At 41.4% G+C, this 27,904-nt stretch overlaps 1 protein-coding gene across 5 annotated transcripts; it reads left to right on the plus strand.

Moving 5' to 3' along the window:
- Positions 1-615: 615 nt before the first annotated feature.
- Positions 616-27,701, plus strand: abcc3 (ATP-binding cassette, sub-family C (CFTR/MRP), member 3). Of its 5 annotated transcripts, none has more exons than XM_053864781.1 (31): positions 616-890; positions 7,559-7,735; positions 8,737-8,862; positions 9,617-9,754; positions 11,119-11,244; positions 11,340-11,401; positions 11,988-12,119; positions 13,103-13,351; positions 13,667-13,844; positions 13,918-14,079; positions 14,188-14,280; positions 14,883-15,086; positions 16,752-16,898; positions 16,974-17,061; positions 17,248-17,314; positions 17,608-17,734; positions 19,734-19,910; positions 20,230-20,397; positions 20,576-20,759; positions 20,838-20,946; positions 21,507-21,660; positions 21,864-22,071; positions 22,437-22,747; positions 25,058-25,257; positions 25,400-25,526; positions 25,622-25,723; positions 25,920-26,066; positions 26,203-26,361; positions 26,427-26,593; positions 26,663-26,857; positions 27,204-27,701. In XM_053864781.1, exons 1-31 carry the CDS (start codon positions 855-857, stop codon positions 27,313-27,315), a joined length of 4,632 nt encoding a protein of 1,543 aa, XP_053720756.1. In that variant the 5' UTR covers positions 616-854; the 3' UTR covers positions 27,316-27,701. The 5 variants fall into 5 exon arrangements, 4 of the variants coding, with proteins under 4 accessions (XP_053720756.1, XP_053720755.1, XP_053720757.1 ...); XM_053864780.1 differs by lacking the exon at positions 22,437-22,747 and adding an exon at positions 23,212-23,525; XR_008414515.1 differs by lacking the exons at positions 22,437-22,747; positions 25,622-25,723; positions 25,920-26,066; ... (2 more) ...; positions 26,663-26,857; positions 27,204-27,701.
- Positions 27,702-27,904: the final 203 nt, after the last annotated feature.

Consider the following 27,904-nt stretch of genomic DNA (forward strand, 5'->3'; position numbering starts at 1 on the left):
CCAACAAATATGAAGTTTCACATGACAAATCATGTGATCATGCAATGTACTTAGTACACTTACTTTTAGGCACGTTATGATTTGACATTTTTATTTCATTCTATTTTATACATTAATTTATTTTTGTCATTTCATGTATGGCAAGTCAGAAAGTGCCTACTTGACCTTGAGGGCCACCACACTGATATCCACTGACCACACCCACGTGCTGTTGTGTTTCCCGAACTATTGTACCGACCTCCTGACCTCATTTAAACACGTAAAACCGTCCAAACACATTAACGCAGGGAGCGAACACATCTGTCCTCGGAGGCTTCTGACCTCTCCAAAAACGTATTTTTGAGCTTGAAATAGATTCAGACATTGAGAGTGCGTGGTTGCACCGTGCTTTCTGGTAGGTGTGAATAGTTGCGACAAGATCGTGGGAGACTCTTCCGTTGAATCAAGGTCTCCACACGCTGGCGGCTTGAAGAACATGACTTGCAAAAAACAAGACATATTTTTGTCGAGTCATGCTGTTGACCATAGGCAGCGGCATTACATGAGGGCGTGGCCTACAACAGGAAGCCCCGCCTGGTAGCGACGTCACCCTCCCACCGCAGTAATATTCTACAGGGCATCCTACGGCCACTCTTTTGTGGGAACCAGCGAAGCGGAAATAGACTTTTATTCCGCAGGTAGGGTCGCTGTCGGGGGGCGGACATCCAAGAGCAAGTCTGCAACTACTCTCGGTCATATGTAGACACTCGCGGGTGTCGTTTTCATGTACAGGACATCTTGTTGACGCGGATAAGTCCAGAGCTGAGATCTCCCTTGGTGTCGAGGCTCACGGTCTCCCGCCGTGTTTGAAGAAGATGGACCGGCTGTGCGGAGCAGACCTCCCCTTCTGGGTATGTCCTTTGCCGTGCCAGTGACCTTACAGTGAATTCGATGACTGCGACTGTTTCGTGGTAGTTTTGTGCGAGTCCACAATCAGAGGGAAGCAGCTAAAACTAACATTGGTACATGTTGAACTTCAGGCGCCTCAGTGTTGCTTGCTTCTTATTACCCTTGTGGAGAGGCGGTGTTCACTGCTGCAGCTGCTAATGTTTACTTTTATTTTCATTACAGAAGTGCGTGAACAAACGTGGAAAATGTAATGACCATTGAAACTTCATCTTGTATTTGAGGAAATAGATCACAGGCTTCAAGAAGTGTGATCTTGCTGTCACCTGTACTGCACACTAGTGTAGTGGCAGTGAAAGATCGCAGTGACCTGGCCGTGACAGCATTAATAATGCTTCATGAAAATGTAATGGTAACTGGTTGACCTTCATGTTGGAAACATGGACAATAACTCAATGATTCCACTGGAGAAGCTGGTGTGGAGGTTGGTTATGAAGTTCCAGACAAGCATGGTTCATCCAGACGTGTTGCGACAGGTTCAGTCTGCTAGATGATTGATTCGTTTTTGTCACTGTGTGCTCATTGTCTAAGAAACCAGCAATATATTAATATTTCTGTCCCCTTTCACTTGTTCAAAATTTGCTTGAATAATTATTGTGTGTATCGGAAGAGCTCAGCATTGCAGGTCTCGCATATAAAAGCCGTCATTGCTGAACTCACAAACGCTTCCATGTGAGGCTTTTGCTAGGCTCATAGTTCTAATGTTTGTTGCTCAATTTTAGAGTCCATTCACATCTTTCAGTCGAGTTGGATCAATGGACCATTGTCAGTTGGAACTGCTTCCGCGTTTTTCATTACTGTCTTAAAAGCTGCTGGAACACGAGCCAATCCCGGCTTGTGTTTGGACAGAATCTCATCTGTCACACTTAACATAGATAGCAATGGATAAGCCCTCATCCATCCTTGTATGGAACATGTTTTCACCTTGTCTGATCATCAGTGATGAAAAATGGGGAGTGGATTTAATCAAGAACAAGAATGACTGTGATGTATATGATTTAAGATTATTATTCTCTAAATGACTTCTCAGCGTGTATCATCAATCTCAGGCTTGATCAGCTTCTTAGTACAACTAAAAATACAGACTTATATTGAATCTAATTTTGGTCCTGTAGCTGGGTCTCAGCAGGTTCTGTCTCACTCCATTGAGACAGAATAGGAAGTATGAATTTGTGCGCGCAAGAAAGACATTTAAAAAATGTCCTGCTTTGACCTCAGCCTGCCCGACTCCTTTGTCGTCAGAAATAGTTTCTTCATTAAGATCATCTGAGGTTACTTAATCTCATTGTTGCTGTTGCACGTTGGTTTTAAACAAACACTTGTAATCCAGTGCAGCTCAGCAGCACACACGCTGTACTAGGCGGGTTAAGCTCTCTCTGAAACAAGCACTTGTGAAATACTGTAGTCCCGTTTAGTTTAATGGTCTTCCTTTTAAAAATAAGTCAGCCTTGTAAAAGAAACCATATTTGACCAAGAATTTGTAAAAGCAAAGGATTCAGATTATAATGGTAAAATGAATGACTAATTTGTTTTATTTAGAAGGAGTATGAAGAATGCAGTCCTGCTACTTCTCCATCAAGTGTTAGTAGCTCACTATCTTAATGGGAATTGTATGCACCTCTAAACCGAGCCTTCACTCACAGATGGGTTAAGGAAGTCAGCTTTTGCTGACCTTGCAAAAAATTATTGGAACATTTTTCTCATGTGACTGTGTGACTATGCTTTTTCTCTCCACATCTTCAAAATCGAGTACCATTGTTCCATGAGGGGAGGTTTTGGTTTGAAGATCCACGAGTGAAATCCTCAGTAAAGACAAGACATGTAATCAAGGCAGTTAGAGTGGTGAACTACATTGTGAATGGTGTTCTAAACGCACAAGCAGCAGCAGTTGCTGTGAGGCAGATTAGCCTTTCCATTCTGTCAGCCAACACAGAACAGATGCTGAGTTTGAACCATGTGTTTGATGTCTGGCTGTGTTTGTTAGTGCAACATGGACTGTTGATGATAGGGTCCTTTTCGCAATCATACTGCGATAAACAGGATATCAGGAATTGTCCTTCATTACACTTACCAGAGTGGAAAGTTTTTGTCTTTGTTTCAGATGAAAATGTATGTGCTCTATTATTATTATACCTACTGCGGATGTTGTATTTATGTGAACAAAAATGCTGGACGTGGAACAGAAGATTATGGGATTCTGAATTACCATCTTGATCCTGTAGATGCGCAGCCACTGCTATCTCACTATAAGCCAGTGTGAGTGACTTTCCTCCTTTGTTTCTAATGACTGCTAGTTGCTTAGTTTTACTCTTCCAAACGGACTTTACAGACATTTGAGGGTGCATGCTTAATTGAGAGGCCGCCACTTTACAAGTAGAATTTAGAAATTTAAGTGTTGCTCTTTAACTATGTTTGAATTCGCAATTTTGACCTTCATCACATCAATATTTATACATATTTAATGTTTTTAGACATTTATTGTAATGTACTTGTACTGTGCACATTACATCTGGTAGCACATTACCACTGTACTGTGGTAATGTGTATGTATGTATGTGTATGTATAATGTACCAGTAACTCTAGGGGAAAAAAAACTGGCATCACTTCTAGTATGGTAGTAGTAAAACAAAAAAAAAACAACATTTATGTTATGTTGTAATTCTTGTGTGTCTAAGTGTAAGGAGCTTATTGGATGCAGTGTTTATTTTCACATTGGCTTACATGTGAAATGTGCACTACAGATTTGCATTAAGTTGCCACTTTGCAAAGAGGACAATATGAAAAAAAATAGCATAACCATATTCAAAAAACTACAAAAATGGGCTTTCCCCCTCCCAACGTTTTCATGTGTGTACATTTTCATTTCAACTTAAACTGTGGCATTTTGCTTCTTTTGTGTGCAAGAAATACTTGTCGGTCTTGGCTAAAAAAAGCCAAGCAAATGCTGACACACTGGTGAGTCAGCTCATTCATGATGATACTAGTACGACTAGTTCTGGTGTGACTTCACAAATGGTTTACAAACAGTTGAAAGATACCACATTTTTGTCAAAGATAATGGGCCCTTGGATGTGTTTGGAGGGGCTTTGTGTAAAACTGATTTGGTCATCTGTTATTGGATATCGATGAAATCATAACATTTTTACATCTAACTTTAGACTAATATGCGTCAGAAAGTATTTCTTTAAGATGAAACTAAGATATAGCTCAAACCTCAGTTTTAGGCTGTTGTCTCTTTATTATTAAAACTGCTTATTTAAAGTGGAAAATAAAATCTTAATTTGGATTCCAATTGAATAACAGGAACTCTAAGAGATTGATGTGTTGTGTTTGATCAATGCCCATGGTTGCTACTCTTTGTGATGACGTCAAATTGCTGAGCAACCACACAGTTTGTTTAAAAAAATTCTCAAGAGGTTTCCTAGCTCAGTGGAATTTGAAGTCGGCTCTAGGATCTTGTTTATGTGGTCTATATTTACACGTGGAAATCTAATATGCTGTTATTCATTTTTGACAGATTTTTCCTGTTTTGATTTCTGATGTCTTAACAAAGCACATTGTATGCACCTGATAAATACACTCCAAAATGTGGACTTCTGCATGTTGGGAAATACACATAAGTTAAATATGCAATCTTTATTTTATTATTATTATTTTTTTTTTTAATTATTTTATAATTTATTTATGTATTAAATAGCAGTTGTTTTTCTCTCAAGTAGGTGTTTTTATTTGCTCTGACGACATGTTTTGATGTTGTTTTGGGAGTTCTAAGAAAAGGCTGTGCTGCAGTCTTATGGGATGAAAATCTGAAAATATATCCATTGTTATTCATTGTTAGTTACATGGTTTTTGTATTATTTAGTTTGCATTTAACATTTTTGTCTGAATGTATAATGGGAGAAGACTTCCTGTTGGCTTTGTCTGAAAAAGCTTGCCAACTCTTGGGATTCCAGTACTCGAGACTCAAGACTTTTTTAGGGTCTCTGTCACAATTGCATTTTTACTCTGACTTGTCCGGATCTCGGACTGGACGGACTCGTAATTTCTATCGGTCGAGACCAACAGAGAAAACTGTAATGATTGGGAAACATAATTTGTCAAAGAAGAATTCTGGCTTTTTGTTCTGTTCTGTTGTGGGTTTTATTTTTTATTTATCACAAAAGGGCCTGTCATGGTCTCGTAGTCTTATCTTGGTCTTGATCTTGAAATATCTTGGTCTTTTCTTGGTCTCCATATGTTCCAGTCTTGAAGTCTTGGTCTCGGTTGGTGTGGTCTTGACTACAACACTATGGGATACCTTGACACTTTTGCATTGAATTTAAATATGGACATCATAATTCTACTAAGAATTTTGCCTACTTGCCCAAATGCATCGCTTATTTGTCTGATCATAGATTTTCTGGTTACACTTTAGATTAGGGAACACATATTCCCATCAATGAATGCCTTATTCTTATATGCACCAGCAACACATTTGCCAGTTATTAATCCTTATGAAGTGGTCATTAGCATCTTGTTATGCATGACTATGTTTCATCCGAGAATGTCACCAAACAGCTCGTAATTGTTGATTATTAACAGTAACTAGTTATGTTGACTAATAATTAATGTGTTCTCCAATCTAAAGTGTATTCTTGTACATAATTTTTAATATACAACTGTCCTGAATTGAATTTATTTAATCCAGTGGAGCACCATCTCTTTGATTGTATACTAAATAATAATAAACCCTTTCTTCATTCTTTAATGGTATAACATATTATTCTGCGTATAAAATATTGTAGAATTCCAAATCAAAATGATTGCAATGATTCTAAAGGTAGCTTTCAAATGAAGCACTGTTTTATCAGTGTTGTCTTCCTGCAGAAAGTCATATAATACTCCCTTGTGTTTACTCTGGGAAGGTAATATTTGCTTGTACAATAATAGAGGGCCCTTGGTGAGTAGTTTCTCACACATCCATTCTTTCATCATTCTCCATAATGATCAACACCACCCACCTTGGTTCATTATAGTTCAGCGCAGCTGCTAGCTGTTAAAGAGCAACATCTGTGGAAGTGCTGCTCAGAAGGTATGGTGGAACACCTCGCTCCATGTGATGCAAGTTGGATTTATGGTCAACTCAATTATGGAAGTGTTGCTGCGGGTTAATGTGTTCTTATTATAAAAGATTAGCGCGCTGCATACAGCAGGCTGGCAACGCAGAGGGACTTGGACGTCTCTTATTGTGTACCAAGTTAGCTGTGTGCATTTAGAAGTTAATTAATAACTCATGTCATTGACAAAATACTTGTGAGGTCTCTGGCACTCTGACACACATCAGCGCATTTTAGTCTGCGGTCCATACTACGTCATTTTGAATTTATATTCAGTAGGACTTCTCCACTTACTTGTAAATCTGTGTTTGAGATGGGGTTATTTTTTAATGTTCAGTCATTTTTTGCAGCGATGCCCTGAATTTTCTGTGAGTGACTAGGTAGGGCATGATATTACAGCAGTATGTCAGAGGGGCAGCTCCTGTAGACAAGTTAGGGAGCCCATACTCAGAGAGAAGTGATGTGTTAAGCAAAGAATGGGACTAAGTGGAACAAGAAGAAGAGATTCATGGATGTGATAAAATAGTATATGAAGAGGATATGTGTGAGTAGGATGATTAGGATATGTAAAAATGTAGGCTGACCCGCATATTGTGCTGGTTTGTCATTTCCTTTGTCAGCAAGTTCCACATTCTCACTCCGACTATTGCAGTGTACACGTGTCTCAGTGTGCTTCTTCAGTAGCAAAAGCAGTGGTCTGATCCCATATCCTTTCAGTTTTGTGGTTTTGTGGAAGTATATCATTGCCAATGGTGTCTAATCCCTTTTTTATCGAGAAATTTTCCTACCGCACACTTTTTTCATCTGCAGTGGATCTCCTGCGTCTGAACCCAAACTGTTTATCATTCAGTAAACAGTGAATGCATCTAGTCGTTGTACAAACAGTTTATCTAGTATTTTGGAGAATTGAGGTAGTAGTGACACTGGTCTGGAATTATTCAGGTTTTGCTCGTCACCTTCTTAATGTAGGAACTGACCTTACTGACCTTTTTTAGAATTCCTGAAGACAGTTGCATCAAAATGTGTTTCGGACACTGCGATCAATGGTGAAAGGAGAGTAACGGCCTACCATTTTTATCTTTGTTCCATCTGAGGTTTGGCCTTTTTCTGTATTCAAGTTGAGGCTACCCATCGGCACCGTGACTCATGTTTACTTTTGCTCATTGCAGCGGATGTCCTCTGACTCGCGCTGGCTTTGTTACTAAAATCAGTATCGCTTTCATGGTGGAAATATTCAACAGACTATGCATAGTGCAGGTGATAACACTGAGGTTGTCGTACCAATGAATGATATTCGTGTGTTGATGCACTTGTTTATGTCTAGGAATGCTGTCAGGCAGCGTTAATTTTCACCTTTAGCATACTCCCAACTGTAGGACAGGGAAGTGAGTGAGTCAGTGTGTGAGGAGTTGCTTGGGCAGTTTACAGACAGATACCATCATGCACTTTGATTTGGATTTAGGCCAGTCACACCCACTTGGTGGTAAAGCTCTATGGCTGCTCTCTCTCTCTGCAGGTAGCCAATGTGACGCTCCAAACGGATGAGCCAGACCTTCCCAAATGTTTCCAGCTCACGGTTCTATCATGGCTCCCTTGCATCTATCTCTGGGTTGTCTCACCCATCTACATCTTCTATCTGAAGCGGAACCACAAGGGCTACATAATGGTGTCAGTAATGAACAGATTCAAAACAGTAAGTCTTCACCCAGGTTATTCTCAGCTGTTATCATTCATTGGTGATGAATCTGAAGTTTTTAAATGACACTTTGTGAACATGGAATGATGGATTTGGCCTGTTCACATCAGAGTTAAGCAAGTTTTCCAGAGTAAATAAACGCCCTCCACATTGTTAGAGGCATGTTGACGACGCCATCCCTGCCTTCCTCTGACTCTTCTTCAGGGCGAAATGTTTGAGAAAACAAATCCAAACCTTTCAAGTGTTTGCATGCATCATCATATAAATAATGTTTTGTTTAGCTTAGCTAAGCTTTAGGGATGTGTTTTTTGAGGTCTGTTAGACTTTCTCAAAGCTTTAAGCATAAAACCTTCTGTAGTTTCACTTAAAAAACCCTAAAACAGGGGACTTCATCATGTGAGGAGCCAAAATTTTAAACACAGTCCAACTAATAGATCTAGATCGAGCAGTGGAGAATGAAATATTCATGAAAAAAAGATAAATCTGTATTATTTTACATATAGTCAATTTTTTGACATTGTCATAGTCAATTGTTGACATTTATAAGCACTTGTGGGCCACATAAAGCCACTTGGTGTCCTGAATTTAGCCCTCGGGTCATTAATTTGACTCATTCTTAAATTAATTTACAGGTTAGTCCTGTGGCTATTGAGTAATTAATATGCTTTACACAGACAAATTATCGTATCCCTTTGCTTATTGTGTTGTGTTGTACTTTGTTTGCAGAGATACCTCTTTTTTGTGGAAATATTAGTCAAGTCAGTTCATAGATGACAAAACTGCATTAAATGTGGAAGTGTTCAAGGTGCTTTCATCATGTTACTGTTTGGAAAAGGTGGGACAAGATAGCAAGAACCTTTCGATCACCAATGCTCAGTCAAACGCATTTTACTGGTCATTGCCTTTTTGCTACAGCTTATTCAAAGATGTTTTGTTTTTCCGCTGAGAATGATGTTTTGAAGCTAACCTTCATTGTTTTACATTTCATTTTTGTGCAGATATTTGGAATCTTGTTATGGATCGTGTGTTGGTTGGATCTTTTCTATACGTTCCACGAACTACAAAGTGGGAACAAGCAACCGCCTATCTACTTCATTACCCCACTCGTGCTTGGCATGACCATGGTGAGTGTGTAATCCAAACCTGAGGGCATTGTTACTGTTCTATTTAATCATGCTCATGCAACTGACACTGGTCTTTCCTCCCTTCATTCTTTACAGTTTTATATGTATCTCCTCTAAATTTGTTGCTTTTCATACCTGCACTCCCAAGTTTCGAGCATTGCCAAGTACACCTGCACCAATATCGTTCTGCAGACAGTTTTTCAATAGATCACCCATCATGTTGAATGCGTGATGTGATGCACGATCACCCCGTTCCCCTGGATATTAAGGTGGACGTAGTTTCCCAGTAGGATAACTCACACTCTGATGATAGCCATGCAGTGAAATGGAAAGTGGCGTGCTGAAGCAGCGCGTTTCCATCAGCTGTCTCGTGATGTTGTAATACAAACAACTCGGATGAGTGAATTTATTTCCATCCTAAACTCTAGGTCATTTCTCATTTACCATTTGCCTTCGTCTCTAACCCTTATAACTGTGGAATGTTTAATAGCAGGTTAGTATTTACTTGATCCACTCTGTCTTGCAGAATTCAAATTTAGTGAATTGGGTCAGAGACAGATTAGCCAAAGAAAAATGAGAAGAAGTGACAGCATTGCTCTCAGCATGGGGAGAGTGTGTTAGTTACTTGTGTCGTCTGTGTATGCCAGCCAGCTGGAAGTTCACCTTAAATGCCCTCTGTGTGGTTCTGCATGTCAGTGCTGAATCTGTTTGATTTTACAAATGTCTTAACCCATCTCTGTCTCCCTTCTCTCAGTTGTTGGCCACATTTTTGATCCAGTATGAGCGGTTACGTGGGGTCCAGTCTTCAGGCGTGCTTTTTATCTTCTGGTTCCTGTCCGTACTGTGCGCCATCGTGCCATTTCGCTCCAACATACTGCTGGCATTAAGTCAGGTGGGAACATATTAGAATGAGTAATAGCAGGCACTGATCTCTTATCGTCTCTCGCTCCCTCTACACACAAGGTTTTTCAAGGCTTTATTGCTCTGTCTCTTCTTCCAAAGTGCCTCGCCTGAATGCTTTAGTGAGTTCATGTGAGGACACAAGGCGCGGTGTGGAGGGAACATAATTGAGCTTTTGTTTGTTTATTTCTTAGACAAAATTGAAGCAGAAAGTAAGCCAAACTAAAGGGCATCACACAAGGCTGACACAGTTGTATTTCCGAAAGGGTGTCAAACGCTCTGTGCATGCCTAAATTAGGGCATGTGGAATTGTGCTAAATTAGGCTGGGACTTGGAGGGACATAAGCTAAATGGAGGGGACTGAAGAATCAATGTTTAATTGCATAATTTGGCTTAATAAGATACTGTTTTACTAGGTGATCCTGTTTTTATGCCAAAACCAAACCACATTATGCTTTTGGAAAGAGGCAATATTATTTCAGTATTAATTTAAAATGTATATTTAATATTCATTTCAGGAATAGGTGGTGTGCTGGTTATATGGCACAATTGCAATGTGAATCGTTCAAATGTATTTCTTAGCATTCATTACATGACATGAGCATGATTGTGGCGGGTTCTGCCAATGCCAGATTTGGCTCATAGTATTTGTGTTTTTGGCGCTGTGGTGAAATTCAATGAGGAAAGTAATTTATTCCTCTCTGCGGTGCACTGGCGTAATCAGCCTCAGGCAGGCCTTCAAAATAAGCGAGGCAGTCATGGGACAGGGTCAGTCCAGGATACTTGTCAAGTCAGCTGCCGTCCAAGTTTTTTCTGAAACTCTATAGCCAGGAGCATTAAAACACCTGTGTCTTTTTAGATATTTGCTCGTTTTCATGTGTGGTTTCATGGTGTTGTATTTCGCTGGTCTATGAAGTGATAAAGCTGAATCTGTCATAGCCTGCGTTCGAATTGTTGAGGTCAGCTGTTATCCTGCTGATGTAGCATGAGGCATGTGTTTAAATAACATTAAGAAATTTCTGAGCTGAGGTGTAAACTGCCACCGATTTGTGGGATATGATGTAGTAAATATCTGTGAGTGTGATTTTTTTTTTTTAAAGTAAGCCTGATTGCGATTGAAGATTCGTCTGGTGACACTGACTTGACCGCACACATCAAGATTTCTTTGGAACTGACCCATTCAAACAACTCTCTAATGATAAAGAAACTCTTGTTGCTGCTGTCTTTGACACCAACACCAAAGTAGGGAGCCTCGGAGTCTGGGGCCAAGTACAATGACTCCTGTTCTCTCTTGAAGTTCAATAGCAGGAAGTTCCAAGTATTCATCTCTGTCCTTGTCTTTGTTGGATATTCCAGAGCGAAGTGGAAGACAAGCTGCGATTCACGACCTTCTACTTCTACTTTGGTCTGGTGGTGTGTGAGCTGATCCTTTGTTGTTTCAATGAAAAACCTCCTCTCTTCTCCAGTGTCGTCACAGACCCTGTGAGTCAAACTCTTTCTTTACTTCTATCTCACTGAGCCCTACTTCCTTGACATGCCTCTCTGTATCTTACCTAAACATTCGGTTTCCTCTTCAGAACCCCTGCCCTGAAAATACAGCTGGTTTTCTTTCACGCATTACATTTTGGTGGTTCACGAGGTGAGTCACCTTTTACTTCATTAATCTGCATTTTGTGTGTCCACTCCATTTATTTTCCAATTTCTATTCTCCCTGTTAGGCTTGTCACGATAAACAATAAGTCAATTAATTGAATGGTCATAAAGAATGAACTCACCTTGATTAATTGTCATGTGCATTTTCCTGTCTCCCTTTGTTCTAATGTGGTGACAACAAAAAGGCAACGCTCGATTATCATTGATGCATTATCATTATTTTCAAAGATATTTTAGGGTTATTCAAAAAACATGTTTACACCGCTTTAAAGACTGATAATAAATAAAACAAATACACTTAAAGAGTGTACTAGTGTTATTATTGATACATTATCCCTAAATTAGTGGTAACTTTAGTCTAAAAAATACTGTTGACAATAATATTGTATCAGTAATAATTTCTGGAACATTAATCAACCAACAAGATTTTCATGTCATAGTAACCTACTGCCAGTTCAGGATCTTAACTTATAGTACTAAAAAGCATTATTCTACACGGTCTTAGCAAAATTGATGGATTGATTGTGTTAAAATTGTGACTTGAACATTCATCATATTTTTTTTCTTCTCAGGTTGGCCATCAAAGGTTACAAGATGCCACTGGAGGCCAAGGACCTTTGGTCGTTGAATGAGCGTGACCGCTCCAAAGTGATCGTGCCCCAACTCCTCAAAGAATGGGAGAAGGAGTTGTCCAATAGCAAGAGGTCATAATACAGAATCAATTCTTCAGTCACACTTTTTGATCCCTTAAATGTCAATCAACAGCCACATCTACCAAGCAGGACAACTTTGAAGATATAGAGTTGCACCTTTTCCTTGTTAGAAATCTGTCTCAGTGACTTGGATTGGCTGTTACCTCTGGTATCTGAGCCATGCTACTTTCTGGTTATATCAATGAAATGATTTGTTTTCTCACCAGTCTCTCTGTTGAGAATTACTGCTTCTTAGACAAACACCGTCTAAGTGAGCACACTCTCTCCTTCATGCTGCTTCCTGTTAAGATTCACTCTTCCCTCTTACTGTGGGCGGATGGTAAAATGATACTCCAAAACCTGTTTTGTGTTTAACCTAGAATTTTCAATGGGCTTTGTTTGCTAATTGAGAATGTCTGATGTATGCCTGCATGCACTCCCTTTTAGTTCATCACAGATTGGATGCTTCTTCTTTGTGTATTTAAGAATTATATACATGAGACTTTCAATATGTCACGAGGCAAAGTTTTGCACTTTTCATATTTTTCACAAAACACAGTTGGTCAATAATAATTTAGCACCATGTTCTGCGCCTGCCAAGCTTGTCTTGAACTCAAATTGAATTTGATCCACTGAATTAAAAGCAAATAGACTTTAGGCTTTATGACTAGTAATTGTTAAAATTGTTTCGTTTTCCCTTTCAAATGTTTGCTGAGCTTCAGGCTTTTCGTTTATACACATTTACATGCCTTTAACGTTTAATTGGATTTAAAATAGAGATTCTAACGTAGCAATGAAACAATTAAAACCCAAGTGGCTCTGATTCTAAGTAAACTATCCAGTGGCATTTTTTAGCTGCTGGCTCATCATTTTTGGGAGGTTCTTTGGCTTAACAGTCACCAAAAGTCATTTGTGATTGCCAGCAGTTGCGTAGCATGTGCAGATATAGTTTTGTAAAAGAAAAGTTGATGGTGTTCTTGCAATCGTGTTTGCAGAAGTGAACAGAATTCATCCAGTCAGGCTCAGTTCTCCAAGCTGCCACCACCCACCACTAACCACACAGCAGGAGGAGCAGAAACCAGCCCTGAGGAAGTCGAAGTTCTGCTGTCCAGTCAAAAAGCTTCACCCAAAAAGCCATCTTTCCTGCGAGCCATGGTCAAAGCTTTTGCACCCTACTTCCTCATTGGTTCTGCCTACAAGCTCCTGCAGGACATCATCACTTTCATCAACCCTCAGCTTCTCAGGTGAGCAAGCTCTCTCAGCTACTTACTTCCTTGAAAACAAACATTGTTGTTCCATTTATTTGCATGCTGTATTTGCATGTGTTATGTTTTTCTCCCTAGATGGGCATTTGGTATTCAAAATAATTATGCGTCATTATCGCTGTAACGCCATCAGGAATATCTGGTTTCTGACAAAGAATATCGGTTGAAAAAAACAAGCATGACTGGCTGCTTCTCGTAGAGATGCTTTTGAAACAGATTTCCTGCCCAAATAGAAAGAGTTCATTATTTTGAAAGATTGATATGAACTGAACAGACTCATTTTCCTTTCTGCAGGATGTTGATCTCCTTCACAAAGCAGGAAGGTGCTCCGAGGTGGTGGGGCTTCATGCTGGCCTTCCTCATGTTCTTCACCGCCTTCATGCAGACCCTCGTCCTCCACCAGCACTTCCAGTACTGCTTTGTCACTGGCATGAACATCCGCACAGCTCTGATTGGAGCCATCTACAGGAAGGTGAGGTTACTCCTCACACAAGTGATTTCTATATGAATTTATATTTACATTACATACATGTGCTCTTTCAAAGTCTCTGGTCATTACAAATGCTGCCAAGCGGTCCTCTACGGTCGGAGAGGTGGTCAACTTGATGTCTGTGGACGCTCAAAGGTTCATGGATCTCACCACCTTCCTCAACATGCTGTGGTCTGCTCCTCTTCAGATAGTACTCGCGCTGTATTTCCTCTGGCAGGTACAACATATGTTGTGAAACCAAAATTAAATAGACCTGCGCTTTCTTTATCGTCACCTTCTGTGCACATGCGTTTGGTGTTTTTGATTGTTGTGTGGTGTGCTTCAGACTCTTGGACCATCTGTGCTGGCAGGAGTCGCTGTCATGATCCTACTGATCCCTTTTAATGCTGTCATTGCCATGAAGACAAGAACTTACCAGGTAAAGCCAGCAGCTAATTGGTGTCAGCCATTATATACAATAAATATATACACTGCAGAACCTTCTATTTGTTGTGTTTATTAAAAAGTACGAACTCCTCATCAGTGGTTAACCACAGGACATATTAATGGAATCAACTTTAAAGGTATTCCATGTTTTAAACCTCTCTATGTTACTGTTCGCAAGATGATCCAGCCACCTGCACTAGTACTTCATGTTAAAAAATGTTTTTTTTACCCTTGTTCTACTGTAACTGCCTTCACATTTGTGTGTTAGCAAAATGATACGAACATAATGTTGATGGTGGGACAAGGAACCGACGATTACATTTTGGTGTTGTTCTGCATTACCATCTACTGTATATCCGGGGTCTTCAACACGGTCCTCAAGAGGCTGGAGTGGTGCATTTTGTCCAGTCGATCACACATAGTTGACCCAATCAGGTGTCTGTGGATTGCCAGTCTGGTGCTGCTTGTTTCAGCTGACAACTGATTTTATGTATTTGTCTTATGAATGTTGCAATGTTGTTGGGTGAAAAAAAAATCACTCTGTGGCCTTAGATGATCATAGACTTCTAACATAAACATTGTCTGATCTCACAGGTTGAGCTAATGCAGCACAAGGACTCTCGGATCAAACTGATGAACGAGATCCTCAATGGGATTAAAGTTCTGAAGTTATATGCCTGGGAGAACTCCTTCAGAGACAAAGTCTTAGAAATCCGACAGAAAGAGCTGAATGTGCTGAAGAAGACAGCGTACCTTGGAGCTCTCTCTACTATGGCCTGGACCAGCGCACCCTTCCTGGTGAGTCCACTCATGTTGGTCATGTTCTTTGGAGGCCAAGAGTAGCACCTGCTTTAGCTGAGTGATTTTGAAAGTTTTGAAAGTTGTTTGAAAATTTTGATTGGTCTACGGATTCTGTATGTGTGTTGACAAAGATGATGATCCTAGTTTGAACTTTCACTTGTGATTTGAAAAACCTGTCAGAGTCACTTCAATATGACACATTTAAGCGTTTTTTTTCTGCCGTTTATGATTCATTTTGTCTTGTTGAATTCTTGATTCATCTGCTTGATTTGCAATTGCTATGTTAGTCCCAAATGTTTCTTGCAACACTGCTAAATCAATAGACTGACCTTATGATGCATCACCAACCCACAATGACTATACTGAGAATCAGAACAGTTACTGTTCAAGATGACAAATCATTGCTTAGCCCTGTTCAGGGTTGGCTACTGGAGCCTATCCCGGCGGTCATTCAGCGAGGGGTGGGAATACACCCAGGACAGGTCACCAGTCCATCGTAGGGAACACAATTTTGAGAATGACATTGAAGGAAAAAATATTATTTGTTTGTTTTATCATGAACCCTGTGAAACTAGAATGGTTTCACGCAACACTTTTAGTTTCATTTTCAGAGGCTAACCCAGTTTCCAATCTAGCTATAAAGTATTATCAGAACAGTGAGTTCTCCGAGTGTTTATATATGTCAGTTGACTGTCTCCTTATCGGTCACCTGATAAACTGCACATCAGAGATTACCATTACAGAGACATTAACCTCTATTGCAACTCGGTTTCAGATTCTTTTTAATCTTGATTCTGGTAGATTAACCATCAAGGCGGGTCTGTCCAGAATCAAGAATCAAATCATGTCATGAACATCCAGCAAGAAAAGGCAAACAATGTTTTTTCATTGTGAAGTCTAAATTGATCGGTTTAAAATCCACGTTGGAAGGTTCAGAATTTCTGCCTTATTGATGTCAATCAGCAGTTTGTTCCACCATTTTGCAAACAGCTCCGATCTCCTGGAGTCCAGTGAGAGAACAGCAAAATGACTGGTTGACACCGAGCTGAGCTGTGGTTGGTTGAAGACCACACAAGCTGCGGAGGTCTGGGGGTATTTCACTAAACAGCCATGAGGGAGTTGTGGTAGTCAAGACATAGGATGACTGCTGTGTCGGAACTCTGGGGGGACAACGAGTCAGCTGAGGAGCCAAACGAAAGTATAGAACAGCCGCGGACATTCAGCTGTTGTATTGGGAAATAGGGGTTTCGTAGGTGAGGACAAAGTGGAAGAAAGCAAACAGAATTCGGGAGATGGACAGGCAGGCAGCCAGGCAGATGACGCAACCAAACTCCAACTTAAACTGCCACACTGACTCCTGACTCCTTAATCTTCCTGTTTTAGTGGCTCGGGCTCATTTCCAACCCAGTTATAAAGTATTATCAGAACAGTGAGTTCTCACAGAGTATTTTTATGCCAGTTGTCTAATCAGCTGCGAGGTAAAATGCCACACAGGCGTGCAAAAATGAATGAAAGATCACTTCTACTGCAACATGGTAGGAAAACGGCTTTGTTTTAGGCATGAAAATGTGCTGGAGTGGGCATTTAGCACAATCGTGTGTCCTCATCAGGAGCATATATATATATATATATATATATATTAATCTGCTTTTCTGTTTCTAGGTTGCCCTGACGACCTTTGCAGTTTACGTGACTGTGGATGAGAAGAACATTCTGGATGCGGAGAAGGCCTTTGTGTCCCTCTCCCTCTTCAACATTCTCCGGTTTCCTCTCAACATGCTTCCACAAGTCATGAGCAGCATAGTTCAGGTGCCAGCTTTCTTTTCTTTACTCTTCTTTCTTTCTTTGCCATGAGAGTCCTATGTGTGTTGAATGTGGTTGCAGGCCAGCGTCTCCCTGAAGAGGATCCAGGAATTCCTGAGTCACGATGAGTTGGACCCAAACTCTGTTGACAGAAAGAACACATCCTCAGGTGACAGGCCTTTTGTCTTGGATTTTGTTTGTCCAATCCCATCATATGTTTGAACAATTGCGCTATTCTGTGTGGCTGAATATTTCTGCTTCCCTGGTTAAAATCATTGCATGATGATCTGAATGAAGCATTTCTTTCTCTTTTCTCCTCTGTAAAATTGATTCTGATTTCTCAATTATTCACCAGAATACACTGTGTCAGTAGTCAACGGGAGATTCACTTGGAGCAAAGACGACTCGCCTGTTTTACACAAGTATGTTTCCAAGCCCCCTCATTTCACTCTACTGTCAGAATTACACTTTTTCTTTGTACGTTTCCTTCCTCATGGTAGTGCTCAGTGAAGATAAATCACTGTGACTCACCAATCATGGAAGATTAGCACACAGAAAAAACATATATCAAGAGTCTTGTTCTTGAAAGAATGCGAGCAATCGAGGGCAAACCTCTCGACTAACCAGTGATGCTTGTATAGCTGAGGATGTCCGTCTGGTCAAAGACTGACTTTCATCACTGGGCTTGAGACGTTATGAATGTTATTTGTTTCAGTGTGAACCTGATGGTGCCGCGCGGCTCCCTGCTGGCAGTGGTTGGCCATGTTGGCTCCGGGAAATCTTCCCTCATATCCGCGCTGCTCGGAGAAATGGAAAAACTTGAAGGGGATGTGTCAGTCAGGGTATGAGCTTTTTTCAAGTGTCTGTATTTATGAATGGTTTATTGTGCACCGTTTGATCTACTGTATGTTCACTCACTGATCCGAGCCATTACCTGGCCAGGATAAATGTCTACCTGCACTGAAGACATGTGATTCTGAGCATTTGGAGGTCCGTCTGTAAAATAACAAATGAACAGATTTTTATTACTTTTTCATTGCCAGCTCCATCTAGTCCCATGTTGCCTTTGTTCATTCAGTTTTCATTTGGAAAGAAAATGAAAAAAACATTGGTTTTTTTTCATTATAGGATTCCATAAAATGAATATGAGACATTTTTCATGCAGTAAATATTGCAGAGGTCAGAATAACAAAAATGAAGAAGGCAATCGGGCTGCACATTTAAATATAATATTTTAGTTCCCACAGAGTGATTGGAAGCAAAAGAACTTGCTGCTCCTCCATGCAGTGCATTCTGTGTTTCTGTACAATGCATTTCCAGAGCCCCCTTAAATACCAGGCCTACTCCAACAAGGAATTTGAGCCCTCTAAATATAGAAAAATAATATCGGTGGCAGAAGGTACCGGCCAAACACATCACATGCAGAGGTAAAGGTACACTTGAGCCTTTTTATTCCCACTTTTACACAAGGCGTGAATGCAGCACATGAATGCCTTGGAAGACCACAGTTCATTTTAGAAATTCCAACTGTGCTCCACAAGAAAGGCGCTCGATAATTTGTTCGCTGTCTTTCAACGTAGCTGTAGCTGTGTGTCTCTGTGTTTCTGTTTACTCTACGGTTCACTTCCGGTTCGTGTCAGACTGGAATCAAAATACTCCTTTTAAATCTGTCCCCTCCGTCATTTTTGTTTGTTGTTGTTGCTTTGTTGTCTCAGAATCTGAAATCTGAACTCCGAATATTTTATGTAACCCTTTAACTTCATTTTTGTTTTTGTTTCAAAACGAAAATTGAATGAAGGAACGGTCCATGTTCTTGCTCATGCCATCAAGTTCCAGACTCCTACTGCCACCTGCTGTCCTATTGAGTTCAGCTTCAGCAGTCTGTCCTTTACAACAGTATATTTAAAGGGTCTACATTAGCGACTCATCAAACCAAAATTTTAAACGGTTGTATTTACGATGTTATATATTGTTAAAGTTTACAAAATTGCTGCCTTACTCAAAAAGTTCAGTTTTACATCGGAAGAGCAACAAGGACTATAAAATGGCCAATCCCTGTTTGTTGATAACAAACTAACGCAACGCACGTCATCTTAGCAATATGGTAGGTGCTACATTTCAGCATGTGGCATTGAACCTATGTCATGTCATGTTTGTCCTCATCCTTCCTGTGGACACCATTTAGTTTGCAGTTCTATTCATCCAAAGGGAGTTGATTGGTGCTTCAATACATGTCTCCAGATGATGGATGCGATGAACATTGAAGTTCAGGTCAAGGTCAAATCTCTGAAATAGCTTCTTGATGAAGCATGAATAGTTTCCTGCGACAGTGCGGGTCATGTAGGTGAAACAGTCCTCTGGACAACGTCTGCGTAGTAGTGCGGTGTTTAGGGAAGGTAAATGTACATCCCTCTCACTCAGATTTCCTTATCTCTCGGGAAAATGAATAACTGCAGTGAATAAGTCATTCCATGAAGTCACTCGGTGCAGTGGTTGTTGTAGTTATACAGTGGCAGTGCGTAATGGATGCCAGGATCCTGTGAGTGGGTTCCATGACCATGCTCTGACCTGTGGACTTAATGAAGACAAACAAATCAGGTTAAGTGAACCTGTCGTGCAGGCTTATATTTAAAAGTACAGACTGGAATGCATATCAAGTCATTGTGTTATCTCTTTATTCATAGTGGGATTTATTTAAGACTGTATCAACTGCAACCCTTCTGCAACCATAGAGGCGTGTCAAATGAATATTAAATAAGCACAGCCCCGTTGTCATTTTCTGATAACAATAGGGAAGCTAGTGTGTGACTAATAGTGGCTCCTCTGTTCTGGCCCTCTCAGGGTTCAGTGGCGTACGTACCTCAGCAGGCCTGGATACAAAACGCCACCCTGCGAGACAACATCCTGTTTGGGAAACCCTACAACGAGCAGAAGTACCGCTGCGTGCTGGAGGCTTGTGCTTTAACTCCTGACCTGGAGGTTCTGCCTGGAGGAGACATGACGGAGATCGGGGAGAAGGTACTTCTTTTAGGGGTTTCATGTATGCTGATGCTTCGCCTCAGTAGGTTTTGGTGCTTCATATTTAACCACTCATATATCCTTCTTAATTTTGAACCCAAGTTTGCCTCAGAGTAAACAAAACCTGGCAATTGACTCCTAGATGGTTAGTTTCTAAATATTGCCAATGATATCCTTTATAAACAGCCATTGCCAGCCAGTTTTTTTTATTGTTTTGTATTCATTTACGTTATTCTAATGTTTTTGAATGATATTATTTTAGTTCTCTAAACATGGCATTTGCTATGCTATTTTACTATATCCTCTTTCCCTTCTGCAGGGTATCAACCTCTCAGGTGGTCAGAGGCAGAGGGTCAGTCTGGCCCGAGCTCTCTATAGTGATGCTGATGTCTATCTGCTGGATGATCCGCTGTCAGCTGTTGATGCCCATGTTGCCAAACATATCTTCGACAATCTCATCGGCCCAGGGGGAGCGCTGATGGGGAAGGTGACATTTCACTCACATTTTGTCTTTCACAAGAGGAAGTGAAATTCCTCCGTGATGAGGAAGTTAAATCGTAAACCACTGAATATTATCTTCCTTCTTGGATTTACAAGCGTCTGGTGTCAGGGAATTGCACTCAATCTTTCATGAAACAGACTTCCTCTTTGTTTCTGGACAACAGACACGCATCCTGGTCACACATGGCATCAGCTTCCTGCCTCAGGTGGACAACATAATGGTGATGGTAGATGGCTGTGTGTCCGAGATGGGCTCCTATCACGCGCTGCTGAAAGAAAATGGAGCCTTTGCTGAATTTCTCAGGAACTATGCACTGGAGGACATTGTCGAAGAAGCAGAGGCTTCAGGTTGGACACATTTATGGCCACAACATGTGCCTTGTGTGCGCAGTGTAATTTCACTTTGACATCCTACTTTTCACCCAGATATGGAAATAGAAGATGAGGAACTGTTCCCAGATGATACACTGAGCAACCACATAGACATGGTGGAAAGTGAACCAGTGATCAATGAAACCAAGAGAAGGTTCATAAGGTACTGCTAAACTGTAACATATAGATTTAGGACACTAAACACATCTTCTTTTTTACTTTTCGTGCCTTAAATGCCTGTACATAAACACATTACAAACACAAATAGTATCATGTGAAAGAACAATTTTCATTTGATTGCTTACTTTGGTTACTTTTTGCGATACAAGAGCCAGAATTTAAAATAATCTCGAATTAATAAGGATTCAGTGGACTGCAGAGAGGCTGTTTAATCAATGTCAAAATGCTTGCAACAACATAGCATTCATAAAGAGTAAAATTATTTTGATTTCAGGATATGATCATAAAACACCCAGGTGTTATTCTGGACATGAATATGAATAGTTGTGAAGAAGAAATCATGATACAAGCTATGTCTTGTATTATTTATATTTATGATTGTTAGATATAAATAATACAATAATTGTCATTCTTATTTATTTATATTTATTGTGCACATGCCGATTACAGAAATTATCCGGCCTCATGTCTCCCATAATTCACACATTTATATTTTGTCTAAGAATGAATCCCATCATAAATGCCCTTCGAACTGGTCCACAGGCAGATTAGTGCCGTGTCTAGTGATGGAGAAAACCCCAGGCCCAGATCAGTGAAGCGCTCATTCTGCAGCCAAAGGAAACACCCAGAAATACAAGAGAAGAAGCCAACCGGAATGGAGAAGCTGATCCAGACGGAGACAACAGAAACAGGCCGGGTTGGTTGCGAACTTCTTACCTGATCTGATAAGGTTTATAGGTTTTAATTTTAATCCTTTACTCTCTGTGAAGTGTGTGGAAGGATGTTCAATGTAATTTTATGTATGTATCTATGTATTTTTTTTATATATTCCACTTTGTGGATGAACTCCTAGACCTTATTCCGTAAAATAGTGACATGGAACTCTTCACCTCTCTGCAGGTGAAAGCCAAGGTCTACCTGGAATATGCCAAGGCCGTGGGAGTGCTGCTATCAATCCTCATCTGCTTTCTGTATGGCTGCCAGAGCGCAGCTGCCATGGGATCAAATATTTGGCTCAGTCACTGGACTAACGACGCCAACACAAATCAGACAAAAGAGAGCGTGAACATGAGGGTGGGGGTGTACGCAGCCCTGGGCTTCACACAAGGTGAGCAAGGATTGATGACGCTTATTTGAAACCAGAATATTTGCAAAACTTTGGCATGTAGGAACTGCATTATAAACTGATGAGTCAACCCTCACCATCATTATTTGATCTTTTGTGTTTTATATAAACGTCACAAATATGTATGTAGGGATGAGGATGTAACTTGACCAAGAGATATAGGAACAGTATTTAAAAGGTCTGTCATTTTAAGTTGGTTATTTACAAAATGTCTTCAGCGACCACATGTTTTCCCCTTCAGGATATGTGCTTCAAATGTCTACAGAAGTCAATCATGTCTCTTTCCCGAGCCAAACATCTCATTTGTTCATCCTCTGTCTGACCACTCCACGCTCAAACCTTTCCAGGGTTACTGGTCATGATCTCTTCCTTCACGTTGGCCATGGGAAACATCGGTGCTGCCCGGAGGCTGCACTACCACCTGCTGACCAACAAGCTTCACACACCACAGTCTTTTTTTGACACCACGCCTTTAGGACGCATCATCAACCGCTTCTCCAAGGACATCTTCATCATTGACGAAACATTACCGTCCACTGTGCTCATGTGCCTGGCCACGTTCTTCTCTTCTCTCTCCACCATCATAGTCATCGTTGTCAGCACTCCAATATTTGCGGTTGTCATAGCGCCCCTGGCTTTTATATACATCCTTGTTCAGGTACTCTTCCAGAAGTTTTGGATTGCGGATTGAAGTGTCTTGCTGCTTGTGTGCCACACTGTCCTCCTCCTTTTGTTTGCACACCTTCAAAGGCATTTATGGTGGTGGAGCCATTCACTCTAACCCAGCACAGTTTTTGGCTTTCCATTCTCAAAGGCTTCTGCTGGACACCTGCTCTTGCTGTCTTCTCTCTTGTACCGACTTTTCACACAGACTTCATTTAACTCATATGCGCCCCCTAGTGATGGATCAGTAGTATCACCACCACAGTTAGACTAAGGTAATTAATTGTCAAGTGTTTTTGTTTTACAGGCGTCCACACTGAGCATTGCATTTCTTAGTAGAGTTTCCATTGTTTTGATAAGACAAAGTTCCTAAGGTGCAGAGATATCAGGGTCAGCCTTCACCCTGGGTCACAGCCCTTGTTATGCAGTACTTGACACCCTCGCTTCTCCCTTCTTCAGGTGCGCTGTTGTTGGCTAACTGCCTGCTGTGTCGAGCCTACAGTATGTTGCGTGCAGCAAAGATCCAACACCGCAACATGCTCCAGGGCGTCCTGCGAGCGCCGCAGGCCTTTTTCGAGAACAACCCTACTGGGCGGTTACTAAATCGCTTCAGCAAGGACATGGATGCCATAGATACCCTCATCCCTGACAATATTGACATATGGATGCGCACTTTCTGGTATACACTGAATGTGCTGCTCATATGCTCTGCCCTCACCCCAATGTTCCTCATAGTCATAGCCCCGTTAATGATGTTCTATTGGTGGGTTCAGGTAAATAGGAAACAAGTCTGCTAACTCAATAATACAACATGCATGTCTGAGCTGTTCTGATGCGTGTGTGCTTTTAGACGTGTGGTGACCGTCTCGCAAGTACGATCTTGCCAATGTGTTTTGGACCACCTGTATCGAGAACGTTTTTCCTATTATTCCATTATTTGCCAAAAAAAAAAAAATCCAATTTTCATAAATAAGCAAGAGCCAAGGACAGGCCCTCGAAGCTCTCTCAAATTTCAAGGTCAAATTCTGGAAACAGAGCCGATCACAACCTGACTTTGTGTGATGACATGGAATGTATGGTTTTGGAAAAGCCCTGGATTGATCGAGAACAAAGGGGTCAAACTCAGTGATGCGACAGAATTCAGCATCAATCTGAATTGTTTTTTGGATCTCTATCATGTCTCCTATGACAGTTGGAATCTTCCAGATTGCCTCTCTAACTGCAAAGCTTCAAGCCTATAATCTCCATGGCTTGAATTGTTGACACACAGTAGAGGGGATGTGACTTGGCGGGCCTTGAGTTTGACACATGATGTAGAATGTAGCAGGGACGTCAACCAGTCATAGTGCTGTCATCAGGACCATGTCATGACCAGTGCATGCAGAGACCACGACCGAGGTCAAACTGAGTGCAGAACAAACTAGTTTGTGATAAATGGGTGTGTCCATGTGACTAACTTAGGCTCGTGTATTCAGTTTGGTCTGCTCTCGACTACTACACTAACCATCGGCTTTGTTATAGTCCAAATTATGGCCCCAAAAATGGTTCATCTGATTTGACACCACTGAACCACTGATGGTCCTCAACTGTTGGCCAAGATGTCGTGCTGATAAAGTATTACTGTGATTGTGTAGACTGAGAAATCTGCAGTCTGGGATCGTTGTGCTTGTTATTACGTGGAATTATTTAAATATCTGAGGGGTTTTAATCAGTTTTTCACTTTTGATTTTTTTTTTTTTATAATCGATGTTAACTATTTTTCCCAGTGCAGAGATCAGATATATGAGATCACAAACTGATCATCATAATCAGCCAAATGCATATTTATTAGAAGAGATATTAGAAGGTTTGATATTAGCTTGCTGCCGTCTGACGACATCATTGCCACAATAGTTTCCTCACTCCTCTGAATGGCACTGTCTAACAAGGAAGAAAGCGGCAGGCATCCTCTTCTTCTACCTTCTGTTTCATGAGTGCGCCTTTCAGCATGACTTGTGATTCCTGCAATGATTACTAACTCCACATGCCATCGACTGACTGCAGCACGAGGTCATTGTTGCTCGCTCGATTGCTGTTTAGATATGCAAACTACCCGCAACACCTGCACTCCTGGAAGCCCCACACAGATGTGGCTCATGAACACAAGCATTCCTGATATTTCAGAGGATCTAAAATGGGCTGATCCACGAGTGTCAGGTGTTCAGGGAAAGCAGCTTTTGTGTGCATGCGTGTGCATGAAACTGTGAATGTTGTTTAGTCTGGTGGTGCGGCCATGTTTGTTCATCCATCATCTTGCTGCCTGCAGAGATTCTATGTGGCTACGTCTCGGCAGCTGAAGCGCCTGGAGTCAGTCAGCCGCTCACCCATATACTCCCATTTCTCGGAGTCCCTGACCGGCGCCAGCGTCATCCGAGCCTACAGCAGACACCCTGCCTTTGTCCTGATGAGTGATGCCAAAGTGGATGAGAACCAAAAGAGCTACTACCCCGGTGTGGTGTCCAACAGGTACGTGTCGAGTTTCCACTGCAAACATTACAGATTGTGTTACTGAAACAAAAGGTGTTGATTATTAATAAGGAATTAGATTAATCATTTATTAAAATATATGCTGTAAAAGTTACGTCAACGTTGACTGTGTTGTTTGTAGGTGGCTTGGAGTGCGAATTGAGTTCATTGGAAACTGCATTGTGTTGTTCGCTGCTGTGTTTGCGGTCATTGGAAAGGAGAGTCTGAACCCCGGACTTGTTGGCTTGTCGTTGTCGTACGCTCTTCAGGTATTACTGCAATGAAACGCACGCTCACAACATCTGCTCCTCACGTCATAGGCAGCATGTTTGCAAACGATACATCACATTTCTGGTTGTTGCAGGTGACAATGTCTCTCAACTGGATGGTCAGAATGACTTCGGATTTAGAGAACAACATTGTGGCAGTGGAGCGAGTGAAGGAATACTCTGAGACCCAGACAGAGGTGTGTTTGTCAGCGGCAAAGACTAATGTCCAGAAACATGAATTTTTCTTTACTTATGAACTTATTCCTGGTCTATAATTTCATCTGATCATGATGTGATCCATCACCAAAAGAAAGTCTTCATCATGTGTTCCTCTGACATAACTGATACTGAAATGACTGGACACTTTTTTGTTCTTCAACTTTGTGTTCACAGGCTCCGTGGGAGGTGGAGGACAAGAAGCCTCCTCCTGATTGGCCCACGCTGGGGAATGTGGAGTTCCATCAGTACAGCGTTCGATACCGGGAGGGACTCGATCTGGTCCTGAAAAGTCTGACTCTGAGTGTCAAAGGAGGAGAGAAGGTGCGAGGGCGGGCTTTATCATGATGCAGGGATCACCTTTAATGAAGGATGAAAATATTGATGTTGAAAAGATAAGGTCTACAAATGAAAGGGATCTGTAGATAGACTTTGCGCGTTGCTCTGTGTGCACTCGTAGATCGGCATCGTCGGCCGCACTGGAGCAGGCAAGTCCTCCATGACGCTTAGCCTGTTCAGACTGCTGGAAGCTGCGGCTGGAGAGATCTCCATCGATGATGTGAAGATAGCTGAGATCGGCCTCCATGACCTGAGGTCCAAACTCACCATCATCCCGCAGGTATCGCCAGTCGACCGTTTGGTTGCTCATCTGTCGCTCCACTGAGATGCTCTTCTTCCACGCAGGAGCCCGTTCTGTTTTCTGGGACTCTTCGGATGAATTTAGATCCTTTCGGTAAATACACTGATGAAGAAGTGTGGAAAGCTCTCCAACACTCTCACCTGCACAAGTATGTCAGCAACCAGCCGGCCAAACTGGAGCTCGAGTGTTCAGAAGGAGGCGACAACCTCAGGTCAGTGCGAAGGGGAGCAACCTGCGCTGTGTTCCTGAGCGCCAGGTTTGACTTTGGTGTCCCTTCCAGCGTGGGCCAGAAGCAACTGGTGTGTTTGGCTCGAGCACTACTGAGGAAGACCCGGATCTTGATCCTGGATGAAGCAACTGCTGCTATTGACCTGGAGACAGACGACCTTATCCAGTCCACCATCAGGACTCAGTTTGAGGACTGTACCGTGTTCACCATCGCACACAGACTCAACACAATCATGGACTACACAAGGTCAGTCGGTTAATATTAAACCAGGTTTTAAAAAAACGTTGAAATAAAATGAAGACTGTGATACTGTAGGGAGTGGTGTAAACAATGCAGTACAGTTACATGACATTTTTTAATGTGCGTCATGTCCCAAAAATGGCTGTGGCCCTGTAAGCACTTGCAAACCATGTCATGTCATTCTCCTGACTCAGAAGTTTATTTGTTCTCTCTTAATGTGTTGAGGTTTTTTTTTTGCCTAAACAGTTTTTCACTGCCTAAAGAAATAGCCAAACCCAGGGAAGCATTTCTCATTGGTCCATCTCATTCTTCAGCGTCTGATTGAGTCTTGTGTGTGTGTGTGTTCTTGCAGGGTTCTGGTGTTGGACAAGGGTCAGATAGCAGAGTTTGACACTCCATCAAACCTCATTGCACAGAAAGGAATCTTCTACAACATGGCAAAAGATGCCGGGCTGGCCCAGTAGAGACTGACTGACCATCCAGCCCACCTCCTTTGCTGCACTGACTGAAGGTCCAACATGGACCTGAGGCCGTTTGCTGTAGCGAAAACAAGCAAACTAACATGTGCACTGGTGTGATGTCCTCTTTATGTCTAGGATCTGTAAGCAATGAAGCCATATTTCAATAGTCTAGTCCCAAGTGCCTTTCACGAGAGAGAGCTGTAGAGAGCTGTGACTATCAAGTAGGAAGGGGAGGGTTTTTCTAAAGGTTTTTTTCTATGTATTCTTAAACCCCCAAAAAAGAATATCTGCTTTTCTTATGAAACTTATTTTTGTACTGTGCTCGTATTTAAGTTTGTTAGGCAATTATCTGAACCAAATCTATAAAAACTTGAATATTAAAATGACTTTATAACAAATGGCAGTTGACTCTTTTATGTCTCCCTGAGAATGAACACATGGGAAAGTGAATTGTCTGTTAATGATTTTAAAGTTAAAACGAGCTAACAAAGTGGTGAGCATGTGCACCTGACGTGAATTCGTCAAACGCCGGAGGGCGCTGTTGCACCTTCACAACAGGGTCTGACTTGATATAGTCATTCCTTTTGTCTTG

This window comes from Synchiropus splendidus, chromosome 5 (genome assembly GCF_027744825.2).
Source record: "Synchiropus splendidus isolate RoL2022-P1 chromosome 5, RoL_Sspl_1.0, whole genome shotgun sequence".
Taxonomy (NCBI): Eukaryota; Metazoa; Chordata; class Actinopteri; order Syngnathiformes; family Callionymidae; genus Synchiropus; species Synchiropus splendidus.